The sequence below is a fragment of the Camelus bactrianus genome, chromosome 10 (genome assembly GCF_048773025.1).
Source record: "Camelus bactrianus isolate YW-2024 breed Bactrian camel chromosome 10, ASM4877302v1, whole genome shotgun sequence".
Classification (NCBI taxonomy): domain Eukaryota; kingdom Metazoa; phylum Chordata; class Mammalia; order Artiodactyla; family Camelidae; genus Camelus; species Camelus bactrianus.
Genome location: NC_133548.1, coordinates 63692349 through 63710061, shown reverse-complemented (window position 1 = coordinate 63710061; position 17713 = coordinate 63692349). Strand labels below are relative to the sequence as shown.

At 48.1% G+C, this 17713-nt stretch overlaps 1 protein-coding gene across 1 annotated transcript in view; it reads right to left on the bottom strand.

The window, feature by feature from the left end:
* The window catches only part of PANX1 (pannexin 1), a 43347-nt gene extending 28930 nt beyond the window's left edge, over positions 1 to 14417 (bottom strand). The window contains exon 1 of the mRNA XM_010973353.3: positions 13546 to 14417. Within this exon, the coding sequence (XP_010971655.2) occupies positions 13546 to 13726 (181 nt within the window). The 5' untranslated portion in view covers positions 13727 to 14417. The remainder of the gene's footprint in view (positions 1 to 13545) is intronic.
* Positions 14418 to 17713: the final 3296 nt, after the last annotated feature.

Sequence of the window (17713 nt, the reverse complement as noted above, 5' to 3'; positions counted from 1 at the left end):
GTCTAGGCCAAAGGCTTTGCTTCCATGAAATGAGTGTTAGTGCAAAAGGCTGATGAAAGATAGAAAGGGAAATCAATACAAACATCTCTGCTATAACACAATTTGTGTTTAAAAAAAAGTCGTGTTCTGCAAAATCGCTGAGATAACAGAACTTATGGAGCAGATTTTACACCCAGAGCACTAACCAAACAGCAACAATCCTGATAAAAAACACACTAACATGATGAAGGGGTGTGTGAGCAAGGCTGCTGACTTACGCATCCAAGTACAAAAGCAAAACACTCGAAGACCAGGGAGAACTGTGCGACAGCACTTTCAAAACAGGACGCGTTCCGCTGAAGGCTGCTTCATCCAGATCTTCGTGGCACAAATCACTCACATACTGGCAAGAAGGCCAACCTGAACCAATGGGACTCACGCATTATACCAATATTCCCTCATGTACTGATCACCTAAAGCTACTTCTCATCACAGAATCACCTCCTAAGGAGAAGAGCTGTCACTAAAGACTGATGAGATAGGAATTAGATGCTCTCATTTAATCGAATAAAAGAACCTGCTGGGGGGAGGGGTGGTACAGCTCAGTGGTAGAGTGCTTCCTCAGCTTGCACAAGGTCCTGGGTTCAATCCCCAGTACCTCCACTAAAAATAATGATTTTTAAAAATTAAAAATTAAAAAAAAGAACCTGTGAACCAGTCATCCTTTACTGTCTTTTGTCAGATGAGGAAACAGGGGCTCAGAGTTTAAGCAACCTCCAAAGTCAGGCAGCTACTACTGCAAACAGGTTCAACAACCCAAGTGTGTGGCCCTACTTGTCCCCCAATGTGACGACACCCCAGGAAGGAGTGACCAGGGAGGACCCAAGGCCACGGCAGGGTGGGATGGAGAAGGACAGATGCTGTGGAATGCAAGGCTGGCTAGTAACACAGGTAGCAGGAGAGAGCCAGCCTCAGTCTCCCTGACAGCCTGGTCCTGAGCTCTAGGGCCAGGTTCACCAAAAAAGTGTCATCAAAAACCTCAGAGCCAACCAGAGCAGCGCCCTGTGCTCAATGGATGATGTGTAAGGACCTAATGCTATTTTGGGTGGAGTCAGAAAGTTTGTTGGTATGGGAGGGGGCCTCAGGCATGGAGCCAGGAGGGATGGAGGCTGGACCCATGAAGGGAAGGGCCAGATCCAAGAAACAACATGATCAGAAACAGCACAGCAGGAATGACATGTGAGAGCCAGAAATAAATCCTTGCAGCAACCCTAGATGGTCACACTTCCACTAGGGAAATGTGCTCTTGGTTTCTGCACTGTAAGAGGGCAGTGGAGAAACCAGGCACCACTCCAAAATGAACATGAGAAATGGATGCTGTCCTTAAAGGCGGGGTAGCTGAAGAAAAACACTGAAAGGAACAGCTCATTTAGGGCCAAGGGGGAAGTTAATAGACACTTTCAAGTATAAAAAGGGTTAGAAAAAAATTATTGTCCGACCGGTCCTCAGTGACACAGAGGTCTAATTTGTGTGAAACAATATGGAAGTCCAGTTAGGTATGGGGAAGGGATTTTGGCCTAAAGGAAAAAATAAGCTACATCTATAAAAAGAGGTTCTAGAATCTTTATTCCCTGAATATTGCTTTATGTTCCCATTCTATCCAATAGGTACTAAGCATTCTCTTTCACTTGCTAGCAAGTTACTTAACCTCTCTGAACCTAACTGTTCTCGTTTGCAAAACCTCCTAGAATTCCTATTAGGATTAAATGAAATGCTGCCACGTGCAAGCACACCGTAAGAACTCCATCAGTGGTAGCTGTTGCTTTTACTTCTATGCATGGGCACCATGGTGGAGAGGAGACACAAGGACATGGCGTTCCTCTGTCGCATCCTGTGTTATTTCCCAGTGCACGTACAATCATTTGCCTTTCACCTGTTCTTGCTGGTTTGCTTGTTTGTCTCACTGTCTGCAACTCCTGAACACACGCACCATGAAAGGACCCCCTGGATAATTGGGATCTGAGATGTACTGGGGCCACAGCCTAAAACTAGACCTAGCTTTGTTAAGTCCTTTTGTATCCTCTCTCCCTCGATGATGCCTTGTGTAGATCCTGCAACAAAGAAACCCTACTGTGTAGGAGAAGGCCTTGAGTGCCTACATTTGGTATCACTCAAAGATCAGTGACTCTAGTAAAATGAAAAGAACCGACAACAACTTCTAGTTATTTAGACAACTGGTCACGAGGCTTCTCGGCAGACACAAAGACATTCTAAACAGACCACCAAGGATTTCACGTGGTAGATGCAGACACTGGAGGGGCAGATGCTCTTTTCTCAAGGAACATCAGAAAAGAGATACCCTAGTTTCTCCGAGCTGGGTATCTGACGCCACAGAGCCTTCGTGCCGGCAGCACCCCAGAAAGAGCCAAAGACCCTCGCTCTCCCCCAGGGCGGTTCTTTCTGTTTCTATTACAGTGCAACAGAGCACAGCGGTTCTCCCTAAGGTACTCAGAGCCTGCACGGGGCATGGTACCATGTGGGATTCAAAGACAAAGAGAGCATGGTCCCTGCCCTCCAGGAGCTTGCAGTCCAGTGCAAGAGGCCAAGATGATGAACCTCTAGTGACAACAGATCAAAAAAGGCATGAGCCACGGCACACGTTCACATTCAAAGAGAAGAGAGGGGGAAACCCAGGCTGGGGAAACAGCACGAGCAAACGCTTGGAGCATTTGGCGTTCACAGCACTTTACAAAGGGGAGCAGACCATGGTGCCTGGAACAGAGTCCAGCTGGGGACCAGATAAAGGACATTCTGGGATGACATGCTGGCGCGTCGAGACTTGACTCTAGGGTAATGGCAGTTTGGCAGGGTGGGGTGGGGCAGCTGTGTTCCAAAGTCCTCGGAGCTGTAATCTCTGCATCTATTGTCCTGATGCCCCGCTGAGGCTGCTGTGCCGAACTGGGGGTGGGGCTGGCTGTGACTCTAACAGACTCTAACTCCAGCAAGAATGCAAAGGATTCGGGGGGGGGGGGACGGGGACGATCCGTGGCAGCAGGGCCGAGACCAAGTGCAAAGCCGCAACTTCTGTGCTGGGCTACAAGCCCGCTCTGCTTTCAGTCCGCTGCTCCTCACGTACAGGCAAGGGAGAGGGTGGAAGGAAGGCCTCAGGAGCAACTGCCTACGTGTAGAGGTGAGAGGCACCTTTTCCCTTCGGACACCAAGCCCTCTGTTGTTCTGCACCAGGACCCGGGCCAGGCCCTCCCAGAGCTGCAGCTGCTCACAGGCCCTCAGCAGACAGGGCTTTCTGCTCTGGCGAGTGATGAGAGCCGACTGCTAGGGTTGACCCAGCACCGTGCCAGGCCCACCCCAGCCAGGCACGGCCTTCCTCACTGTCTACTGTGCCAGGCCAGGCTTCCAAAGCGACCACGGAGCCCCAGAGCACAACCACTGAATGTGCCATCTCGGGTCCTTCCCAAATCAGCTCCGACATCCCAGAACAACAGGGAGGCATCAGTGTGACTGCAGAGCTCCCACCAATGGCTCCTGATAAACTTTTATAAACCATCTGCCCCATATAAAGCACCATGGTGTGTGTGTTGGGGGGTGTGGAGGGGTATAACAGTGGTAGAGCACGTGCTTAGCATGCTTGAGGTTCTAGGTTCAAACCCCAGTACCTCCATTAAAAACAAAAACAAAAAAACACAGCACCATGGTGGAGTCCCAGCTATCTGTGATGGTCCCCGTCCTCAAAGTGCACAGAGTTAGCCTGAACTTCACTGCAATAGCCCCTGACTAGTCTCTCCACATCCCCATTCCAGTCCCACAAAGTCTCTGGGATGAGATTTTTAAAATGCATATCTGATTATGTCACTCATAACTAAAAGCCCTCTGACCGCTCTGGATAAACTTTAAAATCCAAACCCCACGGGGACCTCCATGATCAAATCCCTGCCCACTTCTCTAACCTCTACCACTCACCCTTCCCCGCTGCTCGCCAGGCCCCGGGAACACCAACCTTTCCCTTCTCTCCAAGAAGCCATGTCCGTTCTCCCCTCCGAGGCTTCACACATGCTGATGGATAACTCAGCCCAAGTGCCACTTCCTCAGGAATCCATCCCCAATGCCCCTGACCAGGCGAGGCTCCTGCGATGGCACTGGTTCCAAAGCACTTACCACAGCCAGAATTCTGTAATTCTTGGGAAGCCATCTCCCCCGTCTCCTGGGACCAGGTCTGCCTTCTTGGCTGACAGGTCCTAGCTCACAGAGCAGTGCTCAGTAAGTGCCAAATGAATGAGCACGTGAATGAATGGAGACAAAAGGGGAGAAAGAGTAGCTGCTGTAAGGCGGGACATGAACCACAGTGCCGGAATCAGAAGGATGCTGGACTGCATGTGACAACTAATTTTAGTCCAGGGTCCTCATGTTCCAAGGGATGAAACGGAGTCTAGTGTGAGATGCCTTCTAGTCTCACATGCTCCACACAGGTGTCCTTGTGGGTGAGAATTGTCTTAAGAGTGTTCCTTCAGTTCTCCAAAGAGCATCATTTTTCAGTTCTGGAATTCACTTCAATGTGTGCAAAAAAGAAAAACTGAGACCATAAAGGCCATGGGTCCCTGGACTCTCCTCTCTCCAAGGGACACAAGGAGAGGGAAGGCCGGCAAGTCACAGTCACCGTCACCCGGACTCCTCACCCAAGCTGAGCCTCCTCTGACTAGTACCAGAATCTGAGTGACCCCTGGAGAGAAGAGTGATGCCTCCCTTGTCTTGGCTTTGCCGGTGGCTCACAACACTGCAAAGTACTGTAGACACTTCATGTCACTAGTTTCAGAGTCAGCCAACATGTATTATCTCATTTAACAGGCATCGTTATCTGTCCTGCAAAAGAAAACCTGGTCAGAGAGGAGAGGGGAAACTTGTCAAGCAAGGGTACGGCTGAATATGCACTTCTCTCTCTGAAAAGTCACCCTGCCACACTGGGGTTTCAAAAGCAGTGACTGCGTTTTTTGAAAACTTTGAGAACCTACATTTGATCATCAAATGTGGAGTGGGTGTCTACATTAAAAAAAAAAAAAAGATTTTTAAAATCAACTATACTTCAATTAAAAAAATATTTTTTTTAAAGATTTTTAAAAGACTTCTTTACATTTCCTAATACGCTGTTTGCTAGTTTTGCTACTTAATTAAATTTGAACAGGAAACAGATGGCTCAGAAGGGAAACAACTTTTCTTTTAACCTTTTAGCTTAAAAAAAAAAAAAAAAGATAAAAGATCTCTACACAGTGACATAAAAACATCTCCAGAACACATTACAGATAAAGGAGCAAATTGCAAAATTTTAAAACATGGCATAATATTTTGTTAAAAATTTACAGTGCTAAAATTCTAACAAAATCATGTTTTTCCATAGGAACGCGGAGCAGTGTAAAAGGAGACACACTAAACAGTAACAGTAGTTATCTCTAGGAAGGAGACCAAGATTGGGGTATGTAAAAAAAAAAAAAGCAGGATTTTAATTTCCTCTTACTCTCTAAACTCTAACACAACATATAGACATTTAGGAAATTAAAATCATCTGGAGAGTTCCCTCCACTGGCACACCAGCGGCATGGTGGGGTATCTACTGGGGGTGGGTGCAGTGAGCATCTCAGGCCAGTCCCCCACCCACAGCCGGCCTCATCAGCTGGAACAGAGCCCACCGAGGGCCTATTCATCCTTCATATGGGATAGTCACCTCTTCCCAAACCAATCTGGAAATTGACATTTTTCTCAAAGCACTTCTTCATTTCACGCATCCTTAACTGTCACAGCTTCCAGCAATCACAAAGACAGCAGTAATAGCGGTGATCAAAATGTGAAGAGATTACTTGTCACTTTAATAACACCCCAGTATGTAGAAATATAATGAAAGAAAGAAAGATGTCTAAGAGTTGAGATAATCTGACAAGTTCCCAATAATGATCCTCCTCCTGTAATCCTATGGTATTTTAAATATTTAATATATTTTTAAGGAATTTATCTACTGAAGATATAACAATCTGGGCTAAGCAAGTCAGTCACTTCGACTGCCGAGTGTCGGTTCCCTTGCTCACAGTTCCATCCTGACTCAGGTCTTTCCTTGCACCTAGAAACAAGCCAGTATGAAAGCAGTCTGGTGTTTTATGGAATTAACAGACCAGTGGAACAATACAAACAGCCCTAAAATAGGCTTATTCATAGAAGTGTCTACCATGTGATAAGGAGATCACCTCTATCTATGGATAAGGAATGGGTCCCTCCATAAATGTCAATGGTGGGATCATCAGCTCGAGTCTTGACTTACACCATCCAAAGAACAAAGCAGACTGAAGAGGTAAATATTTAAATAAAATCACTGAAGACAATTAGAAAAAAAACTGATGGACATGTCATTGTTCTAAGGATGTGCTACATCAGTCTAATAGCAGAACTAAGGAAATATAAAAATTAAAAGATGGACAGTTTGGATGACTTAAAATAACTTTTGCTCATCAAAACTTCAAAGGCCATTGACAACTGGAAAGGAAAATATCCGTAATAAAGAATAGCCCAAAAATATTGAAACTATTGTTATCCACATAAATAATAATAAAATCCACTGAGAAATCAACATCCTCATTGAAAGACAAGCAAAGGACAAGAACAATCCCAGGGCTACGTAAATGGTAAAAATACATGTGGATCATGTATGACTGAAGCATTGGGCTGTACACCAGAAACTGACACAACATTGTAAACTGACTATACTTCCATAAAAATGAAAAAAAAAAAATACACGTGGAAAAATGTTCAACGTAGTAATTGAATAAATGTGACCAAACAAGGGCGTATCTTTATTCACCTATTAAACTGTCATTGATAATTACTAAATGCTGCTGACGGTGCTGAGAAGGGCGTTCTCCTTCCTGCTGGTGGACGTGTCCATGACTATTTTCCAGAAAGTGGCCCCCCTCCCCATGCGAATCAACAGTCCTGAAGATGTTTGTATGTTCTGACTTCGGAATTAGGCAGATACAATTTGTTGAAATACTGAGATGTTTATAGCTTAGAGGCTTATGTTGAGGAGTGATATAAATGCAACATAAGCCAAAAAGAAGAGAAGTGAAATGGTTCAATTTCAACACACCTCTATGAATTTGCATTTGTAGCCAATGAAAAGCCAGTTTACGAGAACATGGTTACATGACCCGATCTGGTGCTTGGTTTTTTAGGGATACAAGCCGTCAGCTTTGTGTAAGTACGAAGGCCTGGGGGAAACACACCCAGCTTTCACAGTGATGTTATCTCTGGCGCTGGAATTACGCTCTTTTCTCTTCTCTTTCCATATATTCTACAATAAGCCCTGTGTTTACAATCAGAAAACTATAAACATATACAAACAGTCTTTGAGAAAAAGGAGTGCAAGCTTTAGAGAGGATGAATAAATAAATGAGAATTCCCCCTTCGCTGACACACGCCTTGCACCCCACACAGCCAGGCTCACCGAGGTGCCTTGTCCCCTGGAGACCTATGTCCCCAGCGGCCCTCAGTCACCCCAGGGCACAATCCTCTCAAACTGCCTCCCCTTCCCTACTCTGGACCAAACTCACTGCATCAGTTCGCGGTTTGAGGAGAGAGCAATCCAAGGAAGAGACCTGCAGAGGAAGGATGGTGTCTGCATGGTTTTTCAGAAAGGATATTGCTAATCCAAACCTAGAATCTGCAAAGCTTTCAAGACATATGTTCAGTTTTTGCTACGGGTGGGAGTTTCATCTGTTTTGAAATAATAGAGTTTTGCTCACAACTTCACTTTCTTTTCTTCTTTTTTTCTTTGGGGTTAGGGGAAAAGAAAGGTGGTTAGCAAATAATCAAATATGGATTTTCGAATTCACTGGGTCTTTTAAAGTCAGGGAACAGTGTACGCTGAAACCAAACACATGCTATTTGGGTAAACTCTGGTATATTTTTAAAAAATCAGTCTCATTATGACTGTATGTTTGCTTATTATCTGTCAGTTCACATTTGTTGCTCTGTTCCTGTTATTCTAGTCAGCTCCAATGACACTGTGAAGAGTTTTCAAATATTTTTGACAGTAATTTTTTTTTAAACGTAAACTCTTTCAAGACGCATAAAATGCCACCTAATAGATAACAAAATAACTAATGCTCAGGATTCACAGGTGCTAAAATCCCGCTGACATCCCTGATGCTTCTGTTCATTTACACACTCTATTGAATGCCTACTGTGTATAAAGTTTTGTGCTGGAAGCTATGGACAGAGCAGTCAACCCGACAGAGGACAGATGGTCCCTGCCCCAGTGAACCTACACCTGGTGGGGAGACAGTATTCAACAAACAATTACGCAAGTAATTTCCTAATTGCAACTTGCGGTAAACGCTTGGAAGGAAAACAGTATAGTGTGCTATGAGGACAGACCAGGAAGCCCACGGGGGGTTGCAATCTTACCCCTAGAAGAGGCTATTTCCTAAAACCAGGAGCACACGGACATGCCCCTTCCACCGTTCTCTAGAGTCACATTTAGAGGGAGCTGGAGGTGGTGGGCACATACGGCAGCATTTTCTTCTATTTACTTGAAGTAAGAACCCTGCAAGGCAAAACTGTCCTGGAAAATGACTTCATCCTCTGGAAACTGATACTGGTCTTGTCTCCTTTTCCTTTCAATGTTGGGAGGAAGGGAGTAGTTACAGAGATTTATGGGCAAACAAGCTTTATGTAGCATAGTGGAAATTTCAAAAGAAACTAAGTGTCCATCATGAGGGCAGGGCTTGGATGGACTATGATGAGAACACATGTATAGAACAGTTACCTGCTTATTAAAACACCGTGAGGTGACACCTCTGCACTGGCATGGAAGGCTCACCACCACGTACTAAGTGAGAAAATGCAAACCGCTAGGCTGTGACTCAATTTGGTTTAAAAAAAACAAATGTATACACAGTATATTCACGCAGAGAAAGGGGACTTTAAGGCTGTGCATAGTGTCCACGGTGGTCACTTCTGGCACGTGGTGAATGTTTGTGAATCCTTTACCACAAGAAGGTATTTAGGTACCATTCGTACAATGAAAACACAATCAAAACACACCCGCAACAGGAGCCTCTCTGGACAGCGGGCTACTTCTGGGCAATCAGCTGGTACATGCTGACGGGCAGTCTGAACATATTCCCGAAGATGTGCCTAAACTTAGCTATGACAGAGCAGATGACTTAAGCCACCCCACTGGGAACTCAGTTGGAGGACACCAGAGGGGAACTGCGAGCTGACAGCACTGGAAGCAGCTGCAGCTCTGTCTGTCCTCTGGCTCATGGGGGCTGGCCCAGTGCCTGCCAGGGAATGACAGCAGCAGAACAGAGCTAACTCAGAGGGACCAGGTCCCTCTGCCCAGAACCACAGCCACCTGCTGGGAGAGCAGTGGGGAGAGGAGCCCTAGGCCGACCAGACACCCTTCCCCAAGGGTCCATGGGCTGCCCTGTGGCTCTTCTGGTCCAGACAGCCTGGCTCCTGGCATGTAGCATCCTGGCGGGAGACAGGGGCTCTGCTCTCCCAGGGTCTCCTGACATGCCAGGCCAGGGTACCAGGGAATCAAAGCAGCCCCTGGGGAAGGACATCTCAGCCTCAGGCCCCGTAGAGCCCGATGCCACGGGCACTACAGACCCATCAAAAGACCTCAAGAATATGAATCCCATTCAGAGTCTGGTCTGGTGAAAAGGAGCAGAGCACACTTAGGAAGTCAGTTACTTCAATAATTTAGATCAATACTCCTGCACTTCAGAGCTTGAAGGCCATGTAGTCCAATTATGCTTGTATTCTACAGGGCTGGCACTCAGCTATTTCCTAAACTCACTCACTAACACTCTCTCTAGATTTAGAGACAGCTAGCTAGCTGGCTAACTAGACAGATAAACAGAGAGCAAGACAGACCTCAGGGTGAAAGGTGCTGCACCTCAGAGGTGACACATGTGTTAGAAATGAGTCCTTCTGTGGCACAGAACTCTGACCCCCTGCACCATCCACACTGCTAACACGTCTTCTCTGAGTCACAAGGAGTGACACTCATCCGCCTTCCACAGAGCGCTTCAACATCTCAGATTCTTCCTTGACATAAGCAAAAAGGAATTTGAGGTACTTGCAGTACAACCTATGTTTACAAGTCAAGTGAGGCAGCTTGGTCCCTCCACGATGACCGCACCTTGTAATGCCATGAACAGAGGTGGACGTCGGGGAGGGAGCCATGACTGGCTCATCAGGTGGCCCTTGTGTTAGTAAATGGCACGCGGACCCCAGTGATAGGGAAGCCTCCCTCCCCATACCAGGGACCCTTCGCCTCGAGCTGGTGAATTCCAGGCACCGGTTGGGACCTGGCAACTGCAACCTTTGTCCTGACCCGGGCATCCGACCTGGAGACGGAGGCCGGGCCTCCCTTGCTTATGCTGCCCCTCCCCTGGAGGGCCCCTCCTCCCCTCAGCCCAGCCATTCTCCAAGGGAGAACTCTGGAGACTTCCCTAACACGCTCTGGCGTTTCCTTCACCACATCTTAATTGAGCACTTGTTGTATATAAGACAGGACACAAGGCAAAGGGGGAAGAATAAGGGAGGCCTGGTAACAACGGGTCGGGGCCGACTCCCCCTCCTCCAGCTCCCATCACATAGTCTGTCTGGCCCAGTCACAATCAAGTTTAAATTGTCTCCTGCTGTGCATCAGTTCACGTGTAATTAGGTTTTTCCCCTTCTCCATCTTACCCTCTAGGCGAGCCAGAACTCCCCTGTTTTAAAAGAGCCAAGTAGAAGGATCAGGCCTAACCAGATAAGGTGCACATTTTAATTCTTACATCAATCCAACAATCAGTAGCTCACTGTGCAAAAAAGCCTTTTACAAAACAGAAACAGACTCACAGACATAGAAAACAAACCTTTGGTTACCAAAGAAGAAAGGTGGGGGAGGGGTAAATTAGGAGTTGGGGATTTGCAGATACAAACTACTATACATAAAACAGAACAAGGTCCTACTGTGTAGCACAGGGAACTACATTCAACAGCTTGTAACAACCTATAATGAAAAAATATATAGATATGTATAACTGAGTCACTCTGCTGTACACCAGAGACTATCACATTGCAAATCAACTATACTTCAATTAAAAAAACAAAAACAAAATGCTCCAGCCCACAACTCAGAAGTTGAAAGAGTCTCCTAGCAACTCACTCTAGAAAATTTCTGCTTGTAACTCCCCCCACCTCTGCCTCAGAGCAGTAGGGATCAACACGCAGTCGGAGCCCCAGGCTGCTGCAAAGACCACCAGCTCCTCTCTGCCCTCCTGCACCTCATCACTTCTGTGATGACCCACAGACTGTGGGCAGACAGCAAGGCAGAGCCCCTTCTGCTCCTGTCCTGCAGAGTGACACGACCCCACTGTACCAATACCATGAGTTCATTTGAATCCTCTCCTCTCCTCTCTGAAGTCTTGCTTCTGGCTTTATCTAATGTGAGTCCCTGCCCACCTTCACTTGCCTGATGCTCAGAGCGCGACACTGAATCACACACAGCTGAACGATGTTATTCCCTCCAGCGCATCTGTTCGAGCGCCCAGCTGGATGGGAAACTCCCGCAAGGCGGGGAGAGGACCATACCTCAAACTCCTTCCACGCACCCTCAACACACAGCAGTGCTACCCACACAGCATAAGCTCAGACGCCTGCTGGGTAAACCCACCCCCACACCAACCAAATGCCTCTCAAACAGCCCATCAGTTTGGACGTGTCTAAAGCACTCCTGGTGCAGGTGCCTTGGGAGTCCCTCTAGTATGTGCGCTAGAGGTGAAGTCTGATCACAGAGGGTAATTGGCTCCTCCCTCCGGGCGTCAGACGGCTGCTCCTCCAGGAACCAGGCCTCCCTGACGCCTGCATCCTCAGTGCCCAGCACTGGGTCAAGCCCACAGCTGGTCCTAAAGAAACATTTGCTGAAGGGAAAGATTATCTCCAGGACCCACGCTACTTGGTGGTTTTCCTTTCTGCTGGAAGCCTCAACTCCCAGAAGGCGGAGGCATGATCACGCCTACCCAAAGACAAGGAAAATGGAACACTAATTTCTTTCCACGATGAATTTGGCAACTTCCTGCCAAGTTGAACAACTCAGTCCTGTGGATCACAAAATCAAACTAGTCTAGCAAACCTTTGTCTAGCCCATGCTTCCCTTGCCTTCGCTATTTCTACCCACACCACCGCCATTTTCCAATCTCCCAGGCCTGCAGCCTTTCTGACAACTCTGATCAGTCTCTGCCCTTCGTGCCCTAGTGCTGCTGATAGCTCCCTGCTCTCGGAAATCTCCCATCCTTTCTCTTCCGGTCTTGGAGCCAACCGTCATGCACAAGACCTCAATTGATGCCCCATCTTATGGCATCCGGCCCCCTCAGCTCCAGCTCCCCTCCTTCACAGACCCTACCTGCTACCCTCAGGCTATCATTTATTCAGTGCTGTTTTCATCTGGTCCATCCTCTGCTCAAATAATAACTGTGCACCTTTTAAACCATCAAGTCTGCACTTCTCGGTTCTAACTGAGCCAGGTCCACGTTCACTTTCATATCCCAGAAACCCTGATTAATCCTCCTGCCTCAGGTAGGACACTCACTGTCTCTCTTCTTCAAGGAACACGGACCATTCTCTGCCATCTCAGGATCTTGGCAAGGGTCTCACCTCCACGTATCCAAATCCCACCCCCACTCCAGGGCTCAGGGCCAGCCCCATCTCTCACGTAAGCTTTCCCCACCGCCAGCCCCACCGGCCTCCTTTCCCCACAGAACTGCTCTAGCCATCATACACTGCTTTCCTGTTGACTCGTAAGTATTCTCTCCTGCGCTGAAAGTCAGAACAGCTGATGAGGAAGACCAGCTACTTATGAGCCACGTGATCTTGCCCAAACCACCAGACTTTCAGAAGCTCACAGAACTGTTAAGATAAATGAGAGTTTACCTGAAGGGGCCTCGTTCATTTCACATTCCAAATAAGGTCCTCCAGGTGGAGGATCTGGATCTCCCTCTAACACTGGCCAAGAGCAATTTCCTATCATCCACAAGCCCGCAGAAAGAAAGTCGCAGTACATGTCAATTAAACGTAAGATAATGAAGGGAGAACGCACTTTTTATAGGGTACTTTTCTTCACACCCTTCATTTAGTCACTCAGGAGCTTTTCTAATACGAAAAATCTTGAGTGACTTAACAAACATGGGGGGGGGTAAAAAGAGAGGAGACAGTTGTTCTCGGCAAATCTGGTGACAAAGGCTTTAGAATACTGAGTTACAGTCGGAGGGCAACAGGGAACAGATACGGGGAGTAGGAATTCGAGCAGGGTCCACAGGGGGGAAAAGGAAGCACGTGGACGAAGAATGTTCCAGACCATCAGGTGAGCCACGGTCCTTCCCAACGTTCACGCCCATGACGGCGGCAAGCACCAACAGGGGCGCGCAGGAAAAATCACTTCAAGCCAGAGACTCAGGCACCGCTGATAACGCCGACCCAGCCCGCCCTGATCTCGCCTCTCGCCACCCCAGGTCTCACCGATCGAGATTTCCTGCGCAAAGGCCAGCGAGATGAGCAGCAGCGGCAGCCCCACGGCGATGCACGTGACCATCTTGTCCACGGCTAGCTCCAGCCGCAGCCCCTTGAACTTAGGCTCCGAGGGTTCCTTCAGCAAGAAGTCCGAGAAGACGTACTCGGTGGCCAGGTGGGCAATGGCCATGGCTGCGGCGCGCCGAGCTCAGCCAGGCAGGCCCACTAGAGCAGGCCTGGGTACCGCCGGCGTCGGGAGGGCGGCGCGGCGCCTTCGGCCTGTCACGGGCCGGGCCCGCGGCTTTCGCTTTCCTTTTCCCTTTGCCGGCTCCCCAGTTGCTTCCACATCCCCCCAGGCTCTGTGCCTTGTGGCCCGCAGGTGTCTCTGCTGGGCGCCTGGCCAGGCCGGTCCGGGGACTGCTCCGGGCTCACTGGACAGAGCGCTGACTCCCCCGCCGCGGGCCTGGGACGGAGCCGCCCCCGCAGGTCCTCAGGATGCGCGCGCCACACGGGCCCCGCGTCTCTCCCACGCGCCGCGGGCGCGAAAACCAACCCACGAACAAAGCGTTTGGTCGGCCGCGGCGCCCAGGCGGCCCTCCCGTGCGCTCTCCGCCCGCGCCGCCGCGCGCTTCCAGAACCTCGGAGGAGACCGCGTACCGAGGGGCGTGAAGCTGCCGGAAGCTGCGTCGGCGCCGGGCGGAGTGGGCGCGGCAGCATCCCGCGACCCTGGGATCCACCCTCAACAAAGGGAGCTTCCCGCGCGCCGTAACTCGGCTAATCCTTGCGCACCTCCCATCCTTGTTCTCGCCACTTCCTGGTACCTGGGATTTTTGGAATCATTTCGGAAAGCAACCTGTTACCCTGTGGACCTGAGGGGCCCCTTTTACGCCTCGCCCCCAACATTTCTGCTTGGCGGAGTCAGGTTAAAAGGAGGGGAAGACGCTTCGAAGAGCAACGGGTGCCATAAAAGCCTGTCGAGCGGTGTAGACCGAGCATGTGTGGAAGAGGGGGGCGCCAAACCCTTCCAGGAGCACTGCATGATAGGGGGACTTGGGACCAGGGATGCTGAGCTCCGTGTAGGACTAGGTCTCAGGCCTCTATTATCGCCGCTGGGTCTGCACTTCGCCTCCTGCTTTCCCGTCAGAGAATTGGTCTGGGAACCAGCAGAGGGGTGTCTGCAGGAAGCAGGTGTTGGGGGTAGAACTACTTCTGAACCACTTACAGGCAGTGGATGCTGAGAAAGAGTCAAGAGCTGCTCTAATCAGCAACATTCAGAGCAGACAGGACTTGTGAACGCGAGGGCTCCTTGCGGCTGGACTGCCTTCTCTGCTCTTTGTACCTGGGCAGGTCCGCGCTTGCAAGCCTCCTCTCTGTGCCCTCAAGTCCCATGTATACATCTCCACCCTACGCAGCTCTGCACCTGGATGACTCACAGGACTTAACTCTCACATGGGCCAGGACCACAATCCTCATCTTCCTCTCAGCCAGAACTCCAGTCTTCCCCATCTTGCCCAATGCACCACCATCCACCCATACGCCCAAACCAGAAACCTGGAGTGCCCTCTGTAACACTTCCATCTCTCCCAGCTGCCATAACCAGTTTCCAAATTCTATGGTTCCTTTCTTCTCGAAATATAGAAAATCTGATCATTTTTCTCCTCCTGCACTGCCAACACCCCAGTTCAGGTCACCATCTTCTGTGCTAACCACAGACAGGGAAGTCCTTTGCAGGCCCGCAAGCCATTCTTCCCCATGGCTGCCAGAGGGAGCTTTTAAAACTCAAATCTGATCATGTCACTTCCCTACTTAAAGAGTACATTGATTTTAGCATAAGATCCCAATTTCTTAGTATGGCCCCTGCCTGCCTTACTGGCATCATTACTTCCCTATCAAGTTCTTCCCCTGCCCAAAACTCTTCCACCGTAGAAGCTTTGCCTGGCCAACTCATATTGACCCTCCTGATCTCCGCTGGATGTCACTTCCCCAGGATAATCTTCCTTGATGGTCCTAAACTAGATTAGGTCCCTTTGTGAAATATTCTTGTGATACTGGCACTACCAGATACTGACTGTGGGCCTTGGGAAAGTTACATGTCTCTCAGTTTTCTTGTCTGTAAAGTGGGTACACCTTTTTGGCTTGAGATAAAGATCAAATGAATTAATGTATGTAAAGTGCCTAGGACAGTATATGGCAATTGATGAGAGCTATATGAATGGTGTCCATTACTGGTGCCCTCTATTTTTCCTTCTTAATGTTAATCAGAATTAGAATTCAAAGAGTATCTGTTTAACTGCTCATTTATTTAATGTTCCTCTCCTCCTTTATATGGTCAGCTTCATGAGGAAGAGTCCACACCCATGTATACCACTCTGATCTCCAGTATTTAGTACAAATGGCCATTGTAGGTATTTTAATAAATATTTATTAAATGTCTGAAAGAATCTGAAAATGTTGAACATTTTGAAAATTGGTTAAAAGCAAGTGGCCCAACTTACACTCATTGATCCATATATTCAAGGCATATAGCAGAGGCCAGTGGTGGGCCAGTTCTGGGTTCCATGAATAGGGAAACGTGGAGTGTGCCAAGGGGGATGCACAGAAAGATGGGGTCTGGAAGAATGAGTCCATTTGTGGCAGGCAGAGCAGGGACAGGTGCTTTCCAGGAGTGAGTGAAAGGATGGATGCCTTACCCTTCTCTCCTTGTTAAAATCTACATCTCCAGCAGGCTCCAGTGTCCCCTCTTCTGGATACCTTCCAGGATCCCCAAGTTGTGATGAATCCCTCCCTTCTCTAGCCGCCCTCCCCCCCCCACCAAGCCTGTAGCTCATTTTACCTTGTGTGATGGTTGATTGCATGTCCGCTTTCTCATTCAATATCAAGTTCCTCTGAGGATCCGGACAGAATCCCAGCAGTTTTTGAAGTTGCCCTCTGCTCGGACAGAGTTTTTAAAATTTAGCTGGAAGTCAATGCATGTGTGTTGAATTTACAATCCAGGCAAGAAAGAGAACTTGTTAGGAAATGGGAAGTAGAGACACCTGACACTGGTACAGGGACGATGAGGATGAGAGAGAAAAAGATGAAGGGGTTGGGGACAGAGAAGCTAGTCTGGAGTTTTTTACTTTTTCAGCAGGCATTAGGGAGGTTTTGGAGGGGAGTAATTTAAATAGAGTTGTGCTTTCAAAAGATTAGTCTTCTTGCCACGCTTAGAGTGGATTGAATGCAGGGTGGAGGGGGAGAGGCCAGGTAAGACACTGTTGAGATTCTGCACGTAAGAAATAACTAGAGCCCGGGGGAGGGTGTAGCTCAGTGGTAGAGTGTGTGCTTAGCATGCACGAGGTCCTGGGTTCAATCCCCAGCACCTCCATTAAAAAAAATTAAAATAAATAAATAAACCTACCCCCCCCCCCAACCAAAACAAGAAATAACCAGAGCCCAAACTGGTGTCGTGCCTTTGAGGACAGAGATGAATGGTACAGAAGAGAGTGGCCATTTTTCCTATTGCAAAAATCAGCTCAATCTGACTTGTGCTACGTTTCTTTGGGAGCAAATGAGAAGGCGAGAGCCTGGGTTCAACTCCTGGATCAGCCACTTACTTGCTGTTTGACCAAGGACAGATACATCACTGGAAATCTGTAAGTCTTGAGTTCCTCCTTTACCAAATAGGGGTAATATTACCCTCCTCCTTGGGTTGTTCTGAGGATTACATGCAATGGTATATGTAACAGTGCCTGCCATGTCACGGGCACAGCATTTGATGGCTGTCACTACCAGTCTCAAAAGTTTAGGGTGCCACATGAGACTATATGTAACATTGCTTTGTTAAAAAATAGACTTTAATTTTAAAAATTTTATTGAAATATAGTTGATTTACAATGTTTAGGGAGAGTCATATTATTTGTGGAGACATACTGTTCCTTTGTTTCATGAGGGACTTGCCCTCATGGCGCTTACCATATAAAGGAGACGAACATTAAATAAATGGGCAGTGAAACAGATACTCCTTGAATTCTAACTCTGAGTATCATTAAGAAGGAAAAATAGAGATATATTGTTCCTTTGTTTCATTTCTCTGGGATAGTTGCTAAATATCTAACTAACCCCCTGCTGCAGGTTAAAAAAAAAATTACCTATCACTAGATCTGCGGTCGGGGGTTGAAAAAAACAACACGCAAATAGC